We start from the raw sequence: 22,777 nt of genomic DNA, 5'->3' as shown, positions 1-22,777 counted from the left end.
CCCAGGATCCCAAAGCATTTTACAAAAAATAACTTTATCTAGGAAAAGAGCAGAGCTCTGTCCCCTGTCACGGATTACTGAACACATTCTGTTTTATAATATAAATTATAATATGTTCAGTACCCATGAGGTGCTCACTAACAAATATCTGCTGGAGAGTGATGTGCAGCTCACACCATGCTTAGGGCCAGGGCTTATTCTGGACTCCTGAGAGTTGCTAAGGAAACAGCCTGGGATGGAGCTGGAGGTCTCTCAGAAGCTTGGCTGCAGAGATGCTTTTTGCTGCAGCACCACACAGGGCTGTTGTTGGCAGAGGCAGCAGCTGGTCCAGCCCCTGGTGGGTGATGCAGTCTCTGAGTGCCAAAGATGAGGGACTCTGCAGTTTTAGTTCCTTTCTGGTTTATCTGAGCTCTGTTTGTCTCCTGCCCTCCTCTCACCAGAAGCATGAAACTGCCATCAATTACACTGACTTACTCAGATGCAGGCCCTTGGTGTAAAACCAAACACAGACTATTCACAACCAGCAAGGATCCACAGCTTGGAGAATTCCTCTTGTGAAAGATGAACTTGATGGAGTTGATAATACAAATCCTGTTTGTGCCACCAGCTTTTAACAGACTGAGAAATTCCTTGGAGGTGTCTGTTATTTTGCAATTACTTTGCAATTGATTTTCTTAGAAAAACAATTCATAACTTGTTAAAGATCTCTTCCCCTCTTTTCTCCCCTTGTCCAGTTCCCTTTTCCATCTTTGCCACTGCCTAATGTTTATAATCACAGGATTTATTTTTTCCCGCATTACTTAGATAGACAACTCCTCTAGAGAGAAAAAGAAAAACTGGATGATTTCTAAAAGTGGATTTACAGTCAGATTCTCCTGGGGTCCAATTCTTAAGTCTAATTCTTACAACGACTTCTGAGAATTTATTTGAGACATTTAAACTATTTGCCTCTGTTTTCCCCTGCTGTAAAACAGAGGCTATTTTAGGATAGCTTCTGTAGACCATGTGCTGTTAATTAATTTACAAATGATTCTGTAGGGGAAACTTCCATATGTAGGAATCATGAAACCTGTGCTTCTCTCCACAGGGCCTGCAGCTGGGAACACAGGAGCTGGAGGAGATGGGAAGCAAGTTCTGCCTTGGTTTGCTGATTCTGCACCTCAAATCCCTGCCCTGCAGCAAGGAGCTGATGGCTCAGGCAGCACTCCTGCTGGATCTGGAGGAGGAGATCACAGACAGGGCACAAAGGTCAGTGACTGTCGTATCCACAGGGCTCTGCTGTGGGAATGGAGTTGGTGGGGCATGTTCTGGGTTTAAATCTGCAGAAATGGGCTCTCCTTGTGGCTGAGATTTGTATCTTGGAAGCTGCAGTTTATGGAGAGCAATTAGAATTGAGATGTAATTGACTCCCAAAGAAACTACTGAAACAGTGGGTCCATGCCCTGCAGCCATTCATGGGGAGAAGAAAAGGTGAAAGAGAAGCGCCTGTTCTCTGTTTTCCAGTGATTTTCCATTTTCCTCTCAAAACTGCTCGCTGGCACATGGGGATGGTACTGCCCCAGAAAAATTCATCAGCAGGAAACATTTTCCTGCTCACTGTCACATGGGGTTCTGTCCAGCTCAGAGCCTCCATGGAGAGGATCTCTTATCAGAAAGGCATTATCTAAGTGCTGCGCTGTAGGGAACAAGTATTGCAGATTATAAAAGGACATTGATAGCAAGATTTAGAAATTGTGGACCTCATACTGCAAGAATATTCCTATAAATTCTTTTCCTCACTGCATGGAGTCCTTTAGTCATTTAGAGCATAGATTTGTGACTTTTTGATGGACAGAAAGAAGTTTTTATCCTGCTGCTTATTTAGGACATGTTTTTTCCAAATTGCAAAATTAATTTACTTGCTTCCTATGTTCAGTGGTAGGTATTTAAGTGAGTTTGCCCCATTACAAATACAAGAGGAATTTGACCTGGAAAAGTGTCTGAGTATGAGACTATTCAGCTTGAATTTGTGATGAAGCAGAAACACATAATTTGTCTAGGCCATCATCACTTGTTAGTGCTATGTGCATCACATATGTTTGCAAGAATGTTTTTCCAAGACACATGGAGAAAGAAGACTTAGTGATGTGACATGATTTGAAGCTCCCCGATGGCTTTGTCATCAAAGAGTTCTCTCAGCTTCATCAATGAACATCAAGTTTTTCAGTTGCAGAAATACCCCTGTAATTTATAGCAGACTTCCAGTCTCTCCCCTGCAGGAACATTTACCCAACATTAGCACCACCTGTTCCTCATGCCAAAACCCATTCTTGCAAGCTTGTTCACAGTTTTAAATGTTTATGAGGGACGGTTTAAAAAGAGGGATAAAACGTGGAGACATTCCTTTGGATTAGATGTGCTCACTTGTGGTGTGAACATATAAATGAAGCAGTTAAGGTGGGTGCTAAACACCATCCATGTTGTGGACAGCCGTCCAAAAATTCATTGCTATGTCATTAGAGGGAGCTGCTGGAGCCTGGCTGGGTGGATGGTTTTGGGATATAAATCAAACTTTTGAACTGGAGCTAGAAGAGCCTTTGCATGAAAATAATGTAGGGGAAGGAAAACATCAAACCCTGACTTCTCTCAAACATTGACAAAAAGCCATCTGGTCACAGTAACTCAGTGAGCATTTTCTCTGATCTTTGTAGCCTTCTGTTACTTTTTTCCTTTAGCTGACTTTATATTAATTGGAATTCATTCTGTTTATCCAATGCTGTGTGGTAGTTGATCAGTACAGAAGGAAGGAGTGACAAATATTTTTAAAGAAGTTAGCAAAAAATAAAAGTTCTCTTACTTTGTAAAACTCCCATGAGTCCTCAGCAGCTGAAAGCAAAGTCTTCTACCTCTTCAAGTTTGCCCAGCAGTAGTGAGAACCTCCGTGGCCTCCAGGAATGAATGTCATTGCTAACAGGCAATTGATAGGCAGGTGTTAATTTTCACTTCACTGGGTGCAATTGCAAGTTTGTGAAATTTTACTAGCTTGGATGTAATTTGTTACCATTTGCAGACCAGGTAAGCAGCTGAATTGATAATCCCACCCAGAGGTGTCACATTGCAGGAGCTGGTTGCAAAAGGCTTTGTGAAGGAAGATGCAGGGACCGAAGTGTCTGCTAGCATATTCTCTTTAAGAATAAATAATTCATGAAAAATGATTGTGCAGCATATTGATTCTGATTCAGAAAATTAGTACTTCCCTCCCATGTTTCTCTGAGCCTAGCCAAGAGAATTCCATGGTTTGATTTTATTGGGAATATTGGAACCAATGGAAGAATGCAAAATACAGAGGGCTCACTGATACAGACAGGAGGGCAACTATTTCTACACCCTCTCTCTACTCACAGGTTTGGAAAAAGAAAAATTATTCTTTATCAAAACATTTCTCTGGAGGAAGCTGAGGGGTGACACTCAGTCTAATACTAATCTGTAAATATTAAGTCTAATCTAGTTCTTCGAGGTAGCACCAAAACCTTGCAGCTTTACTGCTGGTATATCATGACATCAATGGAAATTATACCCTGCTGCTTCCTAGGATAGACCCTCCTCTGTGGGTTTGAGTGAAATGTTTGTAGTTTAAAATTAGCTCTGTTTTCCTGTGTGCTTTCCAGAAAAATGCGCAGTATCCTTACATGCTTTCTATACTTTGCCTCGGAAAGTGTGAGTAGGTGTGAATAAAAATACCCACATTTCTGTGTACCTTTGCCAAAGCAAAATCAGATTTAGGGATCCTTCAGGTATAACACAGGAGAAGTTCTGAGTGGTCACTTGGTGATTTTATTTTCTTAAATGCTTTAAATAGTTAACAGCAGTGTGTTTTGAACAGCTTACAAGCTATCCCTGTTCCAGAAGTCTGCAGTGTCCTGGTCCCAGGAAATGATATGCATGACAGATATTTAAGTGGGAGGCAATAGCTTTTACTGTAGCTAATGTTTTCTGGCAAAGGAAAATGTATCCCAAAGACTGTCCTGCTGATGAGTCTAGAAAGAGATAAAATATGGGTGAGGCTTCCCATAGCAGTATTCACCAAAATCAAAAGAAAAGATTAGTATTGTTCAGCCTGGATGAAAACACGAGCTTTTCTTAGTTGTTACGGTTTTGTTTTGTGGAAATCAAGCTGAAATTAAGCTGTGAGCAGTGTGATGTATTGCACAGTGCTGATGTTAAATACATCTATCTCAATCTAATGTGTTTTCTGTGTATGGGCTTCTGAGTGCCCATCTCTGTAATACTCTGGGTGACAGGTCAAGCTGTGGAACAAGAAGTTAATCCAGCACTGGATAAAGCTGACTCCCAGATGAAATGTCTCATTGCAAAGGTACAGAGATCAAAAGCTGTGGAGCCAGAGATCTCTTCTGTTGTGAAATCCCTGCAGTTCATGTCCTGCATTTGTCTCTCTTTGCCCTGGTGTCTGCTGTGCGTGGCATTGACTTGGCATCTCAGCATCTCCCTCCGACAGCAAACATTTTCACCTGTCAAGGTTCATAACTGTTTGTGTCCTTTAATTTTCCTCTCCAGGCTCTGTGTGCTCTGGGTGTGCTACAGCCTGATTCTCTCACCACTGCTGTGAGGGGGATAAAGGAGCAGGCTGGACCCTGCTTCCCTGGGATAAACTATTTGCTGTGCACTTTATAGAGCTCTGTCAGAGCCATGGTCAGTAAATTGGAGGCAGGTAATAGCTGTCAGGGAAGTGCCTGCTCTGAAGGAGGCACCCTGTGAGAATGGGGATTTCTCACACCACATCAAGTCCATTGTGCTCAGTGTGCTGTCTCTAATGAGCCAAAGAAAGGTGGAAGAAGCCTTTAGCAGACCTAACTAAGCACAGTTGGGTGCACAGACAAGAATTTCTTCCTGTCCCCACTTCACAGTCTCTCTTTCCTCTAAATTGTCAACTGCAAAAGATATCATTCACAAGCATGAGTGGGGCCACACTTGGAATAAATTCCCAGCAGAGGCAGTGAATTTATTTATTACTCTTTATTCTCAGGTAGCTCTGAGAATAACAAAGAGGGGCTGAACTTCCACCAGTGGGGCTGTGTGGCTAATGGGACAGTGGAATATTTCCCCTAAACACATGGTGTCCCAGGATACCATGAAGTTGGTCTAACAGCTCTGTTCTCAACACGTGGCAGCTGTCTCAGGAACATGCCAAAAATGGAGGAAGTACAAGATGCAGCACAGGAGATGCATTAGAGCTACAATGTGTGATGTGAGGAAGAAAGGTTAAATTGCTCCAGGCATTAGTTGGTCTTTTAATTATCAATCTGTGCTTCTGGGACAGATATTGACTCTCATATTCAGGCACCCTCATGTTACACAAGAACTCTGTAGGGACTTAGTTGTTGTGGTTTTTCTTTTCCCTAATGATATTTCCACCAGGTTTGATCTTATGGACCCCTCTGACAAAATCAAAGGCCAAAAATGTGGAGAATTTTCTGAGCTTTGCAACCACTTTCAACAAACAAAGCCATGTGCCAGGTGCTCATACAAGCAATTTATTCTGCTCTTTCTCAAACTTGGCCTCATAAGGCAGTATTGCCATGCCCTAGGAAGAATTGCTGATGTTTCCAGCATCCCACCATGCTTTACAGTCAATTCTGGCATTCAGAACCTTTCTGTGGGGAAATGCAGCTTGTACTTTGGACGTCGTGGTTGTTTTATAATAGTTTTCATGCCTCGTTTCCTATAAAAGTAAATAAGTTTACTGTCCAGGTAGCTTCACATTTTTCATGACCGCACGGAGGATGGGAAGTGGCTGTTCACATAAAGCTGGTTGGAGAGAGACAAGGAGGGATCCCCTCTCTCTCCAATATCATCCCCTTCTTCTGGCTTAAACTGATGGCACATTCCTTAATTTTCCTTTTTTCCCAGCTCTCCAGGTTGTGCTAGGAAATGTTTTGCATACACTGCAGCAATTGCAGCCATTTGTTCATGAGACACCTCAGGTATTGAGATAGACTTTTGTGAAGTCATTTTCTGCTGACTCAGACATTATTTATCTCCTGTGTTTCTTAATCATTTCTTACCTTTCTTGAACACAGCCAAATCTCTTTCCACCCCAGATGGTAAATACATCTAGCTCTGCTATTAATCAAAAAAACAGAAGGCTTAATAATTTCTCTGTTTCTTTGTCCAGATGTAATCTCTTCATCTTCCATGCAGTGAGCAGAGTTAGACTGGTCAGTGCATGGATGGCAAAGCCAGAACTGACAAGAGGGATTTGCAGGTCATTTGGAAATGTGTGTGCTGTTCCTCTATACCACATTGATGCACCATCATGATCCTGGATAGTATTGAACTGTTGAATCTCCCATCTTTTCACTATAATGCACCTTCCCCTGATTATAGCTGTGCAAGCAATTTCACTCCTCTTTTAAACTGTGTGGCCAAAAGGTGATTCAGATCAAATGAAAGTGATTTTGTGGAAATGAAGCAAACAAAAAAAAGGAAAGTTCAAACAACAAGAAATCCAGCTGGAGCAAAGCATGCTCACTTCATTTGAGGCATCCTTAGTGCATCTTTGAATAGCAGAAATGTTGTGTTTTATCTGCATGCAGTAATGGGAAATGGTTGTGATAGGTCTTCCTATTCTTACAGGTGAATGTGGGTGTCAGTGTTACATTGTTTTGGTTTTACATCCTGAAGCAAATTGCAACTGAAAGGTTTAGGTGCAAGACAGGAGTTCACCCGGCACAGCACCCCATCCCCTCCCAGCTCCTGAAGATGAGAGTGCTCCTTCATCCCTTAGAGAATCCAACCACAGCGGGAATTACTTGACCAGATTTGATTCAGGTTTTTATTTGACTGGAGTTCCATTTTTCTCTAAGTAAAGATTTGGTGCATTTTTAACCTTGATCATCTGTAGACATTAAATACCTTGTGGCAGCTTTCAGAAGAGGAGGGTGTTTATTGATTCTATTTTTTCGCTTAGTCACAAACTTTATTGCTGGTAAAGGAATCTGAAATTTCTGCTGTTATATGAGCATCTCTGCATGAGGTATTTCTGTATTTGGATGCTGGAGAGAAAAGTGCTGTGGGAATGCCTTTACCTAAGTAAGCCACACCACTTTGTCACTTTGGTGCAGAGCATGGGGCAAAAGGGGTTTCTATAATGCATTTCATAAAACACTTGTGAGAGCACAGTCTAACATTAATTCAGTGTGACAGGTGTGAGAGTGGCTGAAGCTGGGCTTTGGCTTCAGAGCAGTCTTATGTTGCTGTAACCATTTAGGATCAGTTCAGGAACTGCTTTAACTCCCGACTCTTTTATAACATTCTCCAGCAATCTTTCACACTGATCTTGCAATAGAGTGGTACCTGCTTGCACCCCCAGGGTCTGACCTAAAGAGTTGCTGCCTCTGCTATTGAGAGGAAAAACACCTCAGATTTTCAAGTTTGAATCTATTACAGATTTTAGATTTTATTGATTTTATATGCCTCGATAATCTTATTTTCAAAATAAAAATGTGAACCTTCTTCTGTCCACCCCTCCATCTCTCTTATCCTGCTCTCTTCTGTGCCTCTCCTTTGTTATTGTGAGAATACAAACCCAGAGAATCCTTTGGAGGCTCAGCCAAGCAATGCAGCCTATAATGAGTATATTTGGTATTCAGAAGGCTTTCATGTAGCTGTTCACAGGTGAGCCGCTGAAATTCAGCAACTTTTCATTAACACTTTCTAGAGCTGTCCTTATTTTCCTCCTATTGATTTTTATTATTGCTCTGAAATGCCTTGCAAGCTGCTCAGCTTCTGTTGACTGCTATCAAATGCCAGCTCCAGCTATGCCAGGCTGGGTATAAGTATTCATGCTCATTTCAGAGGTAATTAATTTATCCTTTTTTAGCTAATAATAGCAATTTAAATAGATGCAGAAAGAAAGGAGAGGAAAAGAGCAAATGGGAAGAGAAAGAGATCATAGGAGGAACTTCAAACATGCACAGAAGCAGTGCTTGCTATTGTGTCTGTCTGAGGTTATTCAAATTACCATACTCACGCAGATCTGACTGGACTACAGATAATGAACTTGTATATACCCAGCAGAACAAATGGGCTCTGCAGTGCCCTTTCTGTGAGGCATATTGCTATGGTGCTGTCTGCCATTAGACATTTTGGTATTGATTAGGAGCATCTGTATTTCTGTGCTGCAGTCTTTCTCCCTGAAGATCTAACTTGAAATATGAAAGCCACTGGGGCCCTTCACATGCTGAGATAGAAAAATAAAGCAGAGAGCCATCAGGGGTTCAGAAGTTCCCATTTATGGAGCATTCCCCAAAGCAATGCATTGTGAGGGGTGCACTCTTTTCTCTGAAGTGGCCTTTATACAGGCCAGGACACTGCTGCCACCAGAACAGAACAAATGCTTGGATTTTTTTTTTCCTGAGAGGATGCAAAGGGTAATGGGAGAGTCAGTCTGTTTGGACTATTGATCATTTTGAATGCAGGCAGAGGTGGGATTTCAGATTGAACCTGTCACAGGTCTGGTGCTGAAGAGGCAGGTTCAGAGCACTATGTATAGCCCTATGCAGGCTATATCCATGCTGCAGCAGCAGCTGAACACCTGTTGCATTAGATTTAGATCAGGAGGAGAAGACTTTGTCAGTGCAACTCTGCTGGTGATCCCTGTTCCTTGTTTTCAGTTGTTTGACATTATTCAGAGGATATGGATGCACAAATGTATCCCTGTGCACTCCCTGTAGTGGGAGTCCTTGTGTGGGGGGGAACCATAAATAAACACAAAGGTTGTTTCAAGGATCTTGGCTGTTTAGTGTTTCCTTGTGGAACTTTTCCAAATGGTATTCCCAGAGTCCCAAAAATAACTTGAGATTTATGGAAACCAGAGAACAGTCAGATATTTCATACCATACCAGTAGATGCTACAGTAGCTTCTTTCAGGCAGGCAAAGCAATGGAAGGAGTGAGTAGGATGGTACTTAGATGAAATGTCCAACCTTTAGAAGTAAACATGTTTTTTGCAATGTTGTGTATTTTTCCCCTCTTCATTGCAGTTGTCACTTCAGTTGACCTCTAAATCTGTCTAAATCTAGAGCTTTTTGAAGAACACAATCATGCAGGTGAAAATTGGACTGGCTGAGGATCAAAATAGACCTTTCTATCCCATGTGTTGGGGAGTTAATCATGTGGCACAGAACACAGGAACAAGAGACTTAGATCTGGATTACCTGGATTATCAAAGGCTTCACCATGTGGCATTCCACACCCCCTGAATCCAGCACAGAGGCTCAGATGTCCAAGAATCACAGAACTCAGAGGCAAAGCAGAATGAGTGCCAGTACTCTGTGAGCTTCTAGAGAGCAGAATGTCTCCCCACCTACCCAGCATCAGAGGCTCCAGTCCTGCAGAGCAGGATGTGGTGCTGAGAGTAGTAGTGCATATATTGCCACTGTCTGAAATAGGTTTTGCTGTCATGGGTGAAATATGGGGCTAGAAGGAACAAAATCCCCTGTAAAACCACCAGCGGGGATCCAGTTTTTCACCAGAAGTTTGTACCTGTATAAAATATTCAAACAATAAGAGGTAAAGAGTCCCAAATGGATTTAGTTTAACAACCCTAATGGTCTCATTGTGTCCCCATTGCTGCCTCCTCTCTCTGCAAAGAGAAAACAAGAGCAGGGATTTCTGCTTTTGAGGTAAATGCAGTGTTGTGAGTCCTTTTGGTCTGGTGCCAGGTCTGAAAATGAGAGTCTGACCAGCTCTCCTCTGCTGTGTGAGCTGCTGTCTTTGGATCATATCAAAAACTTAGCCAGACAAATCAGAGACTCAATGGTTAAGGGGGTAGAGAAGGCAGAGAAATTTATAATTAAAGCTGTCAAGTTGCGGTTAGAGGAGCACATAGCCTGGAAGGAAAGCGGGTGGGCGAGCAAAGTGTCATATTTGCAGGTGAAAGTTGGCACTTGAACAGCATTTTAAAGCACTCCAAAGCCACCTCCACTGACATCTCAGCTGCATTGTATATTCTGTCAGGGGCTCTGGCTGTTCAGTGTATTGTGGCTGTGACTCACACACAGACCCTGCCTCTTGCTGCCTCACTGGGTGCTGCACAGGGAGACAGGCAGAGGAGCTGTGTGACACAGGAGATAAACCCGTGCAGGTTGCGGTTCAGGCCCCAGCACGCACACGCGCACCAGAGTGGATGAGTGCTCATGCACAGAGGTGCAAACGTGAAAGGCAATCCCTGCAGCCCCTGAGAATTCATTGTATTCTCTCAGAAACCATATGGATTTATTGGGATGTGTATGCTTAATGTGCTGTAAAAAAATGTACTTATGGGAATTAGGCTGGAGTTGAGAGTAGAAGGATGTGAGGGGGAAGATGCAAATGAAATTAATACTTAGCTTTTTTCTTTTTTTTTTGTCTGCAGAGCAAAAATGTACTCAAGCTTAACATCCCAGATCCTACTCTTATGAATGTAGGGAGAATTCTCTTTCAAGTACAGCAATTCTCTTTCAATGCTGGTGGAGCCCCATCTGTCTCTGGCCCTGGCCACTCTGTAGCACTTAGCAATGCAGCCCAGGTGAAGGGATCTTCTCCACCAGTCCAGAACAGAGCGCTGCCACTTTCTTACTGATGGCACAGTGTAATGTGAGAGGTGTGGGGCTGATTCCAGGCTGGAACAGTGCAGATGGAGCTGTGATGTGCTGGAAGGGCTCAGTGTGCCCAGGGGATGGGGATAGTGGGAAAAGAAGCAAAGATTCACCAGCGGAACTCTATGGAAAATTGTGGCTCTGCTAGAATTGGATTGGGATACAAATGGACACAAAAATGGCCAAAACAAATGGAAAACCACACGTGTTTCTTGTGAGCTTTCCTTCCCCAAGGAAAGATTGTCTCTTCCTGCTGCTCTTGTGTCTCTGGGAAGATGCTGAAGGTGGAGGCTGCTGATGCTGCCTGGACCATTAGTGCTAAAGGCAGTCATCATGCCAGGGCAAGGGCTGCTGTCAGAGCAGCAAGGAGAGGGAGTCTCAGAACAGTGTAAGAGGAAAGAAAACACATTCTCTTTGTCTCCGTTTCAGGGTATTTTTCTCCATTTCCTCCCCCTGGGCCATCTCCCATTCCTATTTCTATTTGTTCTTGTTAAAACTTGTTTTTAACTGGAGGAAAATTTAAATTTCTGGAAGGTCAGATTTCATTTTTAAGGCAACAATAGCATGCTTTCTGGTTAGACTTTCAAATATACCTCTAACCATTTAAAAATACTTAATCAGCAGCTTTATCTATGGCCCATTATTCACCATTTAATCTATAATGGCTTCCTTTTAAGCTTTAACAGTTACTTACTACCTTAAATCCCTATTTAAACATGAATTTGAGGATTTGGACTTGTAAGGGAGAATAAGCAATAAAAGCAGCTGAATGCCTGAACAAGATTCTGCTATCAGGCCAGTATGATCAGAAATTAGGAATAACTTGAAGAATAGAAAGCATCTGTTCCCTATTTCTCTGTCTAATCTGTTTGTTCTGTCTAGCCTACCCAACACGCTTTTACATCACACTCTGTACTTGAGAATTATTTTCTGAAGATGCCATTTTACAGCACCCTCCAAAAAGCACCAGCGTCTCGTTAGAAGATAAAAGTCCCATGCAATTCAAAGAGAAAGCAAATACCCATTCCAAGGAATAAAGCTGCGCCTCATCTTCCATTGAACTGCAGGGGGCAGCCAAGAATTTGGGGAAAGTGTTGCTGCCCGGATTTAGCTCGTCAGGCTTTTCCTGGAATTAATAATTATTTTTTTTGTTCTAGCACACAACTTGTGTTTTCATCTGTGAGAAAGTGAATCATGAGAGAGGATGTGCTGTAGTGCTTTAGTACAGTCAAGTGTCCTTCCTGGCAATGGAGATTTCATAGAGGGTTGCAACCACTTGCCATAGTGGGCGACTGCAGAATGCCCCTATCCCCTGGGGAAATGATTTTCTATCTTCAGAAAGTGATTTATTTATACCTGGGAACACGAGAATTTGTAACATTTCTGAATAATTATAATAACAATAATTCAGTCTAATGAAATGTTCCAGTGCTCTCATTTTCTGTATAACTTACTAGTGCTTTTTGAGTCTTGCGTTGCTCCTCACTGCACCCTGCTATCTTGTGAGTTTTATAGATTAGCTGCATGTTGTGAGGAATGAAAATATTTCCTTTCATCCACTGCTCTTTCACCTTTGCAAATGCATCTTTATCCTCCACTGTAACAGAATAATTGAGAGTGCCTAAATTGCCAGGCATTTTGTAAACAGCTATCACCTCCCTTCTCATGCATCTAGTCATGAAAGAGGAGAATTTTTTTAAATTTCATGCCTCTAACTACTTTTGTCACCTACTTTGGACCCTGCTTATTTATGTGGTATATTTGAGATACAGGAAACCGAGAATTCAGAATGGGTTTTCTAGGGAAAGTGTGGCATATTTTAAAGTAAGTTTTGTAGTATTTTTAGTGTTGTTGGTGGCCTTGCAATTGAGGTTTATTATTTTCAAGAAGGGTGGCGTTTTCCTGGATTAATCAGCTCTATCCTCATCTGGTTTGATGAACTATATTGGAGAAACCCTTTTACCTTGAAGCAGTTTTCTTGGAGGATTACTGGCCACAAATGGGGTTGGTGAAGGACACCAGAGTCTCTCGTGTGCATGCCCATAAAAATTGATGCCTTTTTTAGACCTTTTAGATTTCAGTGTTAATGTGTCTGTCCTGGAGAAAGTGCTTATTCTTACCTAAATATCCCAGAAAGGACTGAGCGGAAAATAGAGAAACAAGTGGATGAGGATGTGATGCTGGTAGTTTGTGAGAGGTACAGAACAGAGAGAAAAAGATGGACAGGCCCTGTCAGAGGTGGATTTGGAAGGGTAAGGGCAGGACAAGACTTAAACCCTCTCCCTGCCTTCCCCTCAGCTCATGGGAGTGATTCTCAATATTACAGAACCTAATTTCAAGAACTCAGGATTAAAAAAAGGGTTGAGTGGAAATATAAATAATGGATTAGGCTGAAAAATTGGTTTAGGCACTTTGACAGTGTCTCTGAGGTGTCTTTGCCCCTTTCAAGGAGAAACAGATTGGAGACATGAGATGCAGAAACATGGCTTTTGTTCACTTTGCTCCCTCACGTTTTAAAATCATATCCAAGCTCTTTTTGTGCAAATGTGCTGCTCATGATCAAAGACTTAGAGCAGAGAAGGTCCCTGGAGAGCAAGGCCTGAAGGCTAAGCCTGCAGTGCATCTGGCTCTATCCCAGTCTGTTTGGGAAGTCTGGTGGTGCATGACCCAGCATTTACTGATGCACTGAAGTGGGGAGCAGTGCACCCCATGCCCTTCCCTGATTTTTGGTCCTTGCTCCCTTTGCCAGCCCAGCTCCCTGTGTAGGCCATGGTCCATCAGGAGTTTGCCCTCACCAGTGTCAGGTTGTCTGTAAGGCTCTTCTGTAACACAGCATCCACTAATTTCCTGAATTTTCTCAGGAATTGAATACTCTGGCTTGGAGGCTGGAATTTACCTGAGAAGGGATAATGGCCAGGAACAGCTGAGCTCTTTGCCCTTTTCAGTATATTTTTCCTTGTATCTCCTTTGTGGCCTTTCCATCCCCTCTCAGAGTTGACTCTAACAGCAGCCAGCTATTGGGGAAGGAGCAGCAGAAAAAATGTTCAGTGAAACTTCAGAGCTGGTGCCCTGCAGGTGTGACAGGAACAGCCATGGAAGCAGCATTGCTGTTTGCATGGAGATCTCTCCTGCCTTGTGATGCCTTCCTGCCCTTAGTGCCTCCCTTGTGGGACCCTGGATTTGTGTGCCAGGAAGGCTGCTGTTAACACAGCCCAAACACCTCACAGAGAGCAGTGCCCTTGGTCTGTCATTAAAAACGTCCTTGACACGCTGTGGCATCAGGAGGGAGGCTTGTGATGCTAATTGCTGGCAGCACTGTTCTACCATGGATGTCACACAGAAAGCCCTAGTACATTTTGTTTTAATTTTGAGAGAGGGAGGCTGGCTTGGTTTTGCTACCATTTTTTTTTTTTTTTTTTTAAAGAAAAAATATGCCCCAAAGGCATATGACAGCTTGATCCCAGGAAGGTGACCTTTCCATCCCTGTAGTTTCTGGTGGGCTTTTTTATTATTTTGTTTGGGGTTTTTTGTTGTTTAGTTTGGGGGAGTTTTGTCACTGAATGTGCACAAATGATGTTCCTGTGCACTCTGCAGCCTTGCAGGACTCAGATTTGTGGGTAATGTAATCAGGCAGGGTTTTCAACTACTTCACAGCCTTTACACCTTCTGAATGCCCAGACTACCTCCATCTTCTCTATAGTAGTTGCAAAAACTGGAGAGTTTCCCTTGTCTGCACCTTCTTTTTCTAGAACTTACCTGTGCTCTGTAATGATTAAGAAAATCAAGACGTGGGGAGATATGCCCTTGTTTAGTCCCTGATGATGGGTCAAAAGTGGAAATTAATAAGACAGGAAATTTGTTTCTACTCTGCAGTCAGTAAAGGAAATTCACTGGAACAAAATTAATCATGAAACAGGCACAAAGAAGAGAACAGATTATCAGGGAATTAACTCATTAATGAGGTTCATACCAAAATTCAGAAAAGGGTTTTCTTCAAGATAACCACCGACTTCAAAGTTCAGCAAGAGCTGGTCTTGGGGTACAGAAAATTTTATACCAGAACTCTGGCAAGTTTTATTTTAGCCCAGCATTTGGCTGGTTATAATGGTGTATCAGAAAAGCTGCAGGAAGACATTCAGCAGCTGGCATCATCTAACCACAAAGTGCGAGGACAGAAGCTATTATCAGCCCGTTCACATCACTAAACTCTGGTTCCTGGTGTTAACAGCAGTGTGGGAGCCCTCTCTGTTATGGCACCTTGCTAAATTTAGAGCTTGATTGCAAATCCTCCAGTCAATAGCAGCTGCTTGCTGGTGAGATTTTTCTCCCTAGCATGAGGGTGAGCAGAAACCACATGCAGATTTAAGTGAGGTAAAGTGCTAAAACACCATCCTCCATGTGGCACTTCTCAGGACCCCCAGCACGCCCTCTGTGTTCCAGTTCTCAGCAGCAGGGGAGGATGGAGGTAAATTCCAGTGTGTTTCCAAGTAGATGGGCTTTGGCTGGAGTCTAATGGGAAGCTTCTCTCCATGAATCTTTCTTAGGCTGTAGCTTGAACTCGGGGTTAATTTAGGACCCACACAGCCCTATTCTTGTTAAATCAAGATTTATGCTGCCTGTCTTGCTCGCTGCACTTCAGCACGAGCCTGCTTGTAGTGCAGGTGAAATGTCTCCTTTAGTGCTGCCAAGTAGGGATACCCTGGTGAGGGGAATGGAGGAGGAAGGAAAAGAAAAGAACTCTGTTGTTTCTCTTTGTTCTGAGCTGTAAAATCCTGCCAGGTCCCTGCACAGCCTTGGTGGTGAGTCCTGCTGCTGCCAGGTGCCACAAGATCCCTGTCCCTGGGCCAGGCTGGAACAGCAGATTAGTGCTGAGCTTGGTTTCTGTAGCACCATCTTAATGAACTAACAAAGCAGAGCTAAACACTGGTTGGAATGAGAGTGGATCCATGTGAGAAAGGCCCCCTGCTTCCTCACTTACCCTTTCCTGGCTCCTGCTTTCGCTGAGTCTCAGCAGGAACGCAATCAAACCACGCTGGGGAACATCTGAGCTGCCTATTTGCCACTTAGGACTTCCTGGGTAGTGAAGTTTCCACGTTGTTTATTTAGAGCTAAGTGTTCTGCTGGGTCTCTTCTCACCTTCTGTAAATAACAACTGTCCTCAAAATTCTTCGGGCTGGTTACTGAGGCTGGCAATCTGTTTGTTGTGAGTTGCTGAGCCGTATTAATCTATAATATACTCTGGCCTATGGATGGGAAAAGTAATGCACTGAGGATGTCACCAGAGGTAAAAGCCAAAGGACATAGTCTTCCTGGACACCTGAAATAAAGTACTCTGCTTGGGATGTGAATAAATCTCCCAGCAGCAGCAGCAGTGCATAAAGTGTTAGAGGAGTTTGCCTTTGAAATCAACATGATGGAGATTTTATAGCACCAAAACAAATTCAATTTTGGAAGACATGAGGCACAGGTTTGTTTTTTATTTTGCCTACCTATAGCTTGTCATGGTAAAGTTTATTCCACTTAATACAGGAATTGATGGCAGAGGGGCAAACACATATACAAAAAGAAAAATTATACCCAAGTCCTTCCCAAGGCCCACCAAATGCATTCACCAACTTTATTACCATCTAAAAGTTTTGTATCTGGCAATGCCATTTTTCAAGCACTTTCTTTACAGTCATTGAGAGCAATTCATCCCATCTGTTTTACACACCCTTCATAGGTTCCACTAGTCGTAGGGTAAGTAACTGGGGAGGACAGGAAAAAAACATAAAAGGAGAACAGAAGGCATAGTCTAGGGCTGAAATCTCTTCTCTTTCTCTTTTGGAGTTTAAACCTCTTCATATCAGAGTGTGAAAGCTGGAAATGCATCTCCTCAGACCCAATCTAAAAACTCTCAAGCAGCCTTTGCTAAAATGCCGATGGGAAAGTAAATATAAGGTTCATGGATTATACAGTTATACAGAATTCAATCCAGAGTTTACACTGTGATAATTCGGTCCTGTGTAATCCACACCTGGCTGATAAAATATCAGCTTGTCCTGTGGATGTGACACAAGGCAATTGAAGACTTCTCTGTGCTTTGGAACAGAGCAGTTGAGAATGCAGAGTTTACATTCAAGGAGGAAAATATTTCTTCTTTGTGCTTTTAATACAGCAAAATGCTTTGCTGCTTCTTTGGTTTCCTTCTTTCAGTCACAACAAAGGAATGTTGGAAGTGGCTCCAGAGAAACAAAGCCTAGAAAAGAAAAGGGATTTAGAGAGAAGAGATTAGATGAGATTTGTAAGAAAAAGAATTCCCAGTGCCATGTTCCCATCTCAGCCTTCTGAAGGGGAGCCCTTTGCTCATGATTCACTTGGCAGCTCTGCCCAGAGTGGCCTCTCTCCTTCATCTCTGCTGCTGTAAATTAATACCCAGCCAGAACAGCCCTGCCAAGCTTGCTTGCTGCTGATGTATTGTACACAGCTTTCATTAAAGCATTTGTGCCCAGCAGCTCATCAGTGAAAGCTCCTGCTAATTCCCTTCCTTCTGATCAGCTGTGGACTTCTAAAGAGCAGGAGTGAGTTTGCAAGAGTGAAATGACTTGTGATGCTGTCATGGTGTAGCTTGAACAAGTTTTATTCAAGCTTTCCTTTAACACTGCACAGTTTAATCAGGACATGTTGATATAGACCTGTACCTCCTCATCTCCCTGTCTTTTGACCTTACAGTGATTGGCTTTTAATGCTGTTGTCTCCAGCAGAGACTGATTTTTGTACTTTGGGAGCCATGTGCAGGCTTTTTCCTGCCTCTGATTTGTGATATGCAGCAATTCCTGCTATGGTTGGTGGGAAAGGATGGCAGCCACCCTGCAGTGCTCTGGCCAGCCTGAGCTCTTACAGCCCTGCTCTGACAGTTGGTATGGAAATTATTCCTCCTCTGTTATCACTGTGGGGAATGAACTTTAAACTTCATTTGTGTTTGCATAAAATTGGAGGAGTTAAGGGCTGGCAGGGATCTCCAGAGGTCATCAGCTTCCTGCAGTGAGGATCAACTTCACCTGTACCACTCTTGCTATGTTAATCTAATCTTTTCTAGGAGAGCTTTAATAATGGAATTACCAGACTTTCTCCAAATAATCTATTTTAGTTCCTACTAGCTTTATATTTTCCAGGTATCTGTCTTGCTACAGGAAGTCCTGGACAGTCATTTTCTTACCTATCCAGCCTAGATATAGAATTAATTACTTCAATGTGTCTTCTGCACTTTTTTCAGTTGAACCAAGTCCTCCCTGAATTGCTTTTCCAAAGCTGGAAACAGATCTGTAGCAGAGATCATAATAATACTGGATCAAGAAAGAACAGATTAATTTATATGTCATCTTAAATTCTCTATACCCACACAGTGTTGTATTTGCATTTTTGTAAAAGAAAGGAATGGGTGGCTCATGTTCAGCTTGCAGTTTTCAATAAGGCAAATCAGTATATTTTCCCAGTAGAAATACTATCTTGTCATTGCTCCTCATTTTCTGTGTTTGTACCATTGATTATTCCTGTCCTGTCTAATTGAAGTAACTTGTACTTGACCCTATTGAATTGCAACTTTTTTTTTCAGGTTACATCTCTAGTTTGTCAAAATTATTTTGAATTCTAATGCAATTTTTGTCTTACTTTGGTTTCATCTGCAAATTGAATTAACATACTTTGCATTTTGTCTAAATCTTTAATGAAAATATTGAATTGTACCAAATCCACGTCCAAGTCCTGCAGAAGCTCATTCAACACATTTGTTTTGACAGTGAAATGCTGAGAACTGCTCTGGGTACAATTTTCTAAACAGTTTATATAATTACTCTGCTATGGTTCACCTAGATGCTGCTGCTTATTTGCTGCAAGAACTTGAAATGGCTTCAAAAAACTTTCCTGTATAACATCTTGTCCACGGGGTATTCCCCTGGTACCTTCTCAGAGAAGCAAATTAGAACGGGCCATTGTAATTTGTTCCTGACAATGCTGTGTTGACTGATTCCCACTTCTTTCCTCCTAAGTGCTTCCAAATTGTTTCTTTGCTCTGAGGAACTGGAGTTAACCTGACAGGTCTATCCTTGGCTGTCTTCTCCTTTCTCCTGTCTTCAAAAGACAGTCACTCTATTGTGTCACTTATCTGGTTCATCACCAGTCCTTCCTAAGCTCAAAAAAAAAATAATCATTAACAGCTTTGAGTTTGATTGAGTCGGAGCTGCAGAAGGAATACAGTAGATTCGGAACGTTTGGAAAATCTGAGCAATTTAACTTCTCTAACCAATCCCTTTTGTCTTCTGGGCCTCCTTTGTTAGTTCTTAACAACGTTAATTCATCACAGCTGACCTTTTATGAAAACTTATGCAAAAATCACTCTTCTCAGTCTTGTTGTCAATAAGTTTTCCTTCTATGAAAAGTAGACTGACAAATTATGCTGCATTTTATTAGTAATAAACTTAAAGAATGATATCATTTGCTGTGGGATATTTTTGCCAGTCTCACCTCACTTTGTACTTTGGTTTTTCATGCTTTCCTTAGCTGTTCTTTTTGTACATTTGCACTCATTAGGCTATTCTAATTTTTATTTTTTTTATTCCTTTGTACTTTCACCATATATTTGAAGTCAGTTAAGACCTTTTGGTATGACCAAGCTGGTCTGGCTACATTATTTTGTAGTAAAATAGCTCAACTTTGCCATTTTTCTCAGAAATGCAGCAGCTTTTTTTAAAAGTCTCTTATAGAAAGAAAATTCTCAAGGATCCTCCCCCCCACTTCCACCCACCTCCATTGAATTCTTGGCTGTGGAAGATTTACATAAAACCTTGGCTGCTTGATCTTACTCTTTCACTAAGCTTTGGTGGAGTTCTTTCATGGAAGCACCTTTCATGGTTCTGGGGCTTTTGTTGTCTTTCTCTTATGGCACTGCTTGCAAGGAAAATCAGAGTTTGTGCTTTAATGCTAGAGAAGTTCATGTTTTATGCTGGGTTGACAAGGCCTTTAAGAGTGAGAAAATCTGCTCAATATCAGGGTTCATTGCTTATGAAGGAAACTGTTCAGGGGCACCTTTGCTTGGAAACCATATTTGTAGTCAGACAAAGTTACAAGATGAATAAAGCCACATTATTCTGTTAAAGTGTGTCTCAAACAAAGATTGCAAATTTCATCACACGCTTGTTGCTGCAAAATGACACACAAAACCTTTGCTCATTTTATCTAAAGACCTTGGCTTTATCTCCTATTCTGCAAGTTCTGTTTCCCAAAGTCTCTCCATTCTTTGAAGGGATTGTCAGGGGTTTTTGATCGATTGAAGATGTTAAAAGTAGATTGGAGTTAGACTCCAGTGTATTGCTGCTCCTTTAGTCTGGGTGATGCTCTATAATAGCTCAGAACTGGCCTACAAATCATCTGATTATATTGGCTGGGTGCCTGATGAATTTAAACCCAGGGAGATTTGCTTTCAGCTCTCTTGCTGGGTACCCTTGGGCTACCTTGTGGAATGAGGGGAAAACCAGTAAATTTAATAGCCTTGACACTGGTCAGGGTCAGCATTTTTAATTTTTTTTCCTTTCTGACTTAAGTGTATGTAATTGTGTATTTAATTTGTTACTGGCCATCCTGTGCCTTGTGCTGGAGTGAGGTTTCTGGGAGGCCACAATTAAGTTTCCCTGAACCCTTTTCCCTGAACATCCCCAACCATCTCAGCCTGTTTTGATAGGACAGTCTTCATGTCCATGAAGCAGGTTTGTTCTCTCCAGTAAAGGCTCCTTGACTCCCTGTGATAATTCCCTGTTTCACAGAGCACTCCAGAATATTAAACTTTTACAACTTCTTTTACAAAGGCTGTAGTCTTTCTGGGATAGAACAGACAGCATTTCTGAGTGGACATACAGGGGTGGGTGGGTTTGGGTGCTGGAATGTGCTTCCCTCAGTGTTTTAGAGTGTATTATCAATTTTCCCCAGTGCTTATTATCTGAAGATTGAAATATGTGGCTGCACTCTGTTGGGTTTGTGTCCCCTCTAATTGCAGTGTCTTCTAGCTCATCCTGATTTATAGCTTGCTGAAAAGCATGTATCCCATAGGATGGAAAGCATGATGTGCAGTTTTATACGGCAGGACAGATACCAATGAAAAATGAAGACCAACTTTATCTGAGCTGGAAAAAATACTGAGGAACCAAAGGGAGAAATTGAAAAGAAAAGGAAATGTGACAATAAATGTTGACCATACCCCTTTCCCTTTGCTCTGAAGCCTTTTGGCCTTTTAGACCACAGGTTTTCAGAGGAGGATTTAAAGGACCAACTGCTTGTCAAATGACCTTCATTTAGAGGGTATGGAGTGTTGGCACTCAGGGAATTGTGAGTTTACCTGTGTTCAGTGGAACTGTATCTCACCTGCAGTGGTGAAAGGAAGGAAAACATGAGCTTCCATCATTTCTAAATGCCATTATGCTTCTGAAGAGATGAAAACTGTTCTCTGAGTATGGCCTTAGTCTGATGTGGACCTGAGGTGAAAGAGGCTGAATCAGAGCTCCATGCATATAGTATGAGTTTTTCTATGTATGAGAATTCAGTGCGCTTTAAATTAGACCCCAAATTCACAGTGTATGAGAGAATGCAGTCTTCAGCAAGAAAATTTCAATACTTTCATTTCTTTTTTCATCACATTTGTTTCTAATAATGTTTTTGTTTGTTTGTTTGTTTTGGGGTATTTTTAGTGAAAGATGCTCTGGTGTCCTGCCTGCAATCTTGAGAATAATAATTATTCTTGATATGCAGTCTTTTAGCTGAATGTTAAAAGGGGAGAAAAGATAAAAAAAAGAGGGGAAAAGAAGACAAAAAAATTTCTTGGGTTCTTATTCTTTACACCTTCAGGGAAGGAGTAGACACATTTGCAAGTTCAGTGTTATGAAAGAAAGAACAAATCCAGCACTGCTGAGAGACAAGGCATTAATTGTGCTGAATTACTGTGTACGTGAGAACCTGCCTTTGCCCAGCACATGTGTTTTTGGAGGGTGACAACTTTGAAAAACTCTGAAACAAAAATTTTTTTTAAACCCTGGAGAATGTTGCTTAGAAATTCCTAGACCATTTGTTTCTGTTTTCCCTTGCTTGCTTTATCCCATATCAACAACTTCGTATTTCTAATGGTTTCTTCATTTCTGGTTTTGGCCTTTGCTTTTCTCTCTGTTCCAGCCACATTATGTGAAGCCAAGGCTTCCTAATCTGCATTTGTAACACATATCCAAGAGGAGATTAGTTTCAAAATGAGGCTAGAAAATAGTACCTGGCTCCCTCAGATAAGCCTGAGACGGAGCCAGAACAGTGCTGAACTCTTTGGAGTCCTGGTTATTCCATTGACTTCTGCTTCCCTTTCACTCCAGCACTGAAATGCAGTTGTAGTTCAGAAAAGTGGCAGCAAGGAGTAGCTTGTGGGGTGTCATATTCAGTCTCTGTCAGTGATGTCCAAGTCCAATCAAAGGACATTTTCTCCCCACCCCCATCACTCTGGCACCAGATTTACTACCTGAGATCTCTCAGACCCTCTGGCTGCTGCACTGACACAGAACAGGGAAACAAAAACCTCTTAAGCAGAATTGTCTGTTTTTGTGAAGTAGCTGTTTTATTTATATAACAATATTGTGGTAGCTCCAACAAAATTCAATGTTTAATTAGCTTTTTCCTTCTTCTGTACTGCATGACACAAAGGAAACAGAATATGCCTTCGAGCTTTTGGTGTAAAGAACTACAACCAAAGAATATTTTCCACAGAATATAAATATTTCCAAAGAATATTTTGATGCTGTTAATGTCATCATGCCTGGTATTTATTTGCCCAGTGTCCAGGGCTTTGTGTCATGAGAGAAAAGACAATAATAATAATAACAAAAAATGTCTCCAGCAAATTTGAGGTTTTGCGCTTGTTTTGATCACAGTTGCATTCCTTCTGTGCTGTTTTCTGCCAGCATCCTGGGGCTAGGGGTGATCTGGGACAGGGGGAGGTGGAAGAACAGATTATAAAACAGTCATAGAAAGGACATGCAGAATTTGCAATGGTGCACATTGCTGATTTGAAAGCTGAGCTTTTCCAGCAACAAAACAGAAACACAGTCCATGACTTTAGTGCATATGGCAAAACACTGG

General features: G+C 41.9%; 1 protein-coding gene across 1 annotated transcript in view; it reads left to right on the top strand.

Moving 5' to 3' along the window:
* The window catches only part of AGBL1 (AGBL carboxypeptidase 1), a 267,534-nt gene that overhangs the window by 182,383 nt on the left and 62,374 nt on the right, over window positions 1-22,777 (top strand). The window contains exon 22 of the mRNA XM_063169871.1: window positions 1,088-1,248. Coding sequence (XP_063025941.1) covers window positions 1,088-1,248 — 161 coding nt within the window. The remainder of the gene's footprint in view (window positions 1-1,087; window positions 1,249-22,777) is intronic.

This window comes from Melospiza melodia, chromosome 15 (genome assembly GCF_035770615.1).
Source record: "Melospiza melodia melodia isolate bMelMel2 chromosome 15, bMelMel2.pri, whole genome shotgun sequence".
In the NCBI taxonomy this organism is placed as follows: domain Eukaryota; kingdom Metazoa; phylum Chordata; class Aves; order Passeriformes; family Passerellidae; genus Melospiza; species Melospiza melodia.
The sequence above is the reverse complement of the archived record's forward strand: the minus strand, read 5'-3'. Positions and strand labels throughout refer to the sequence as shown.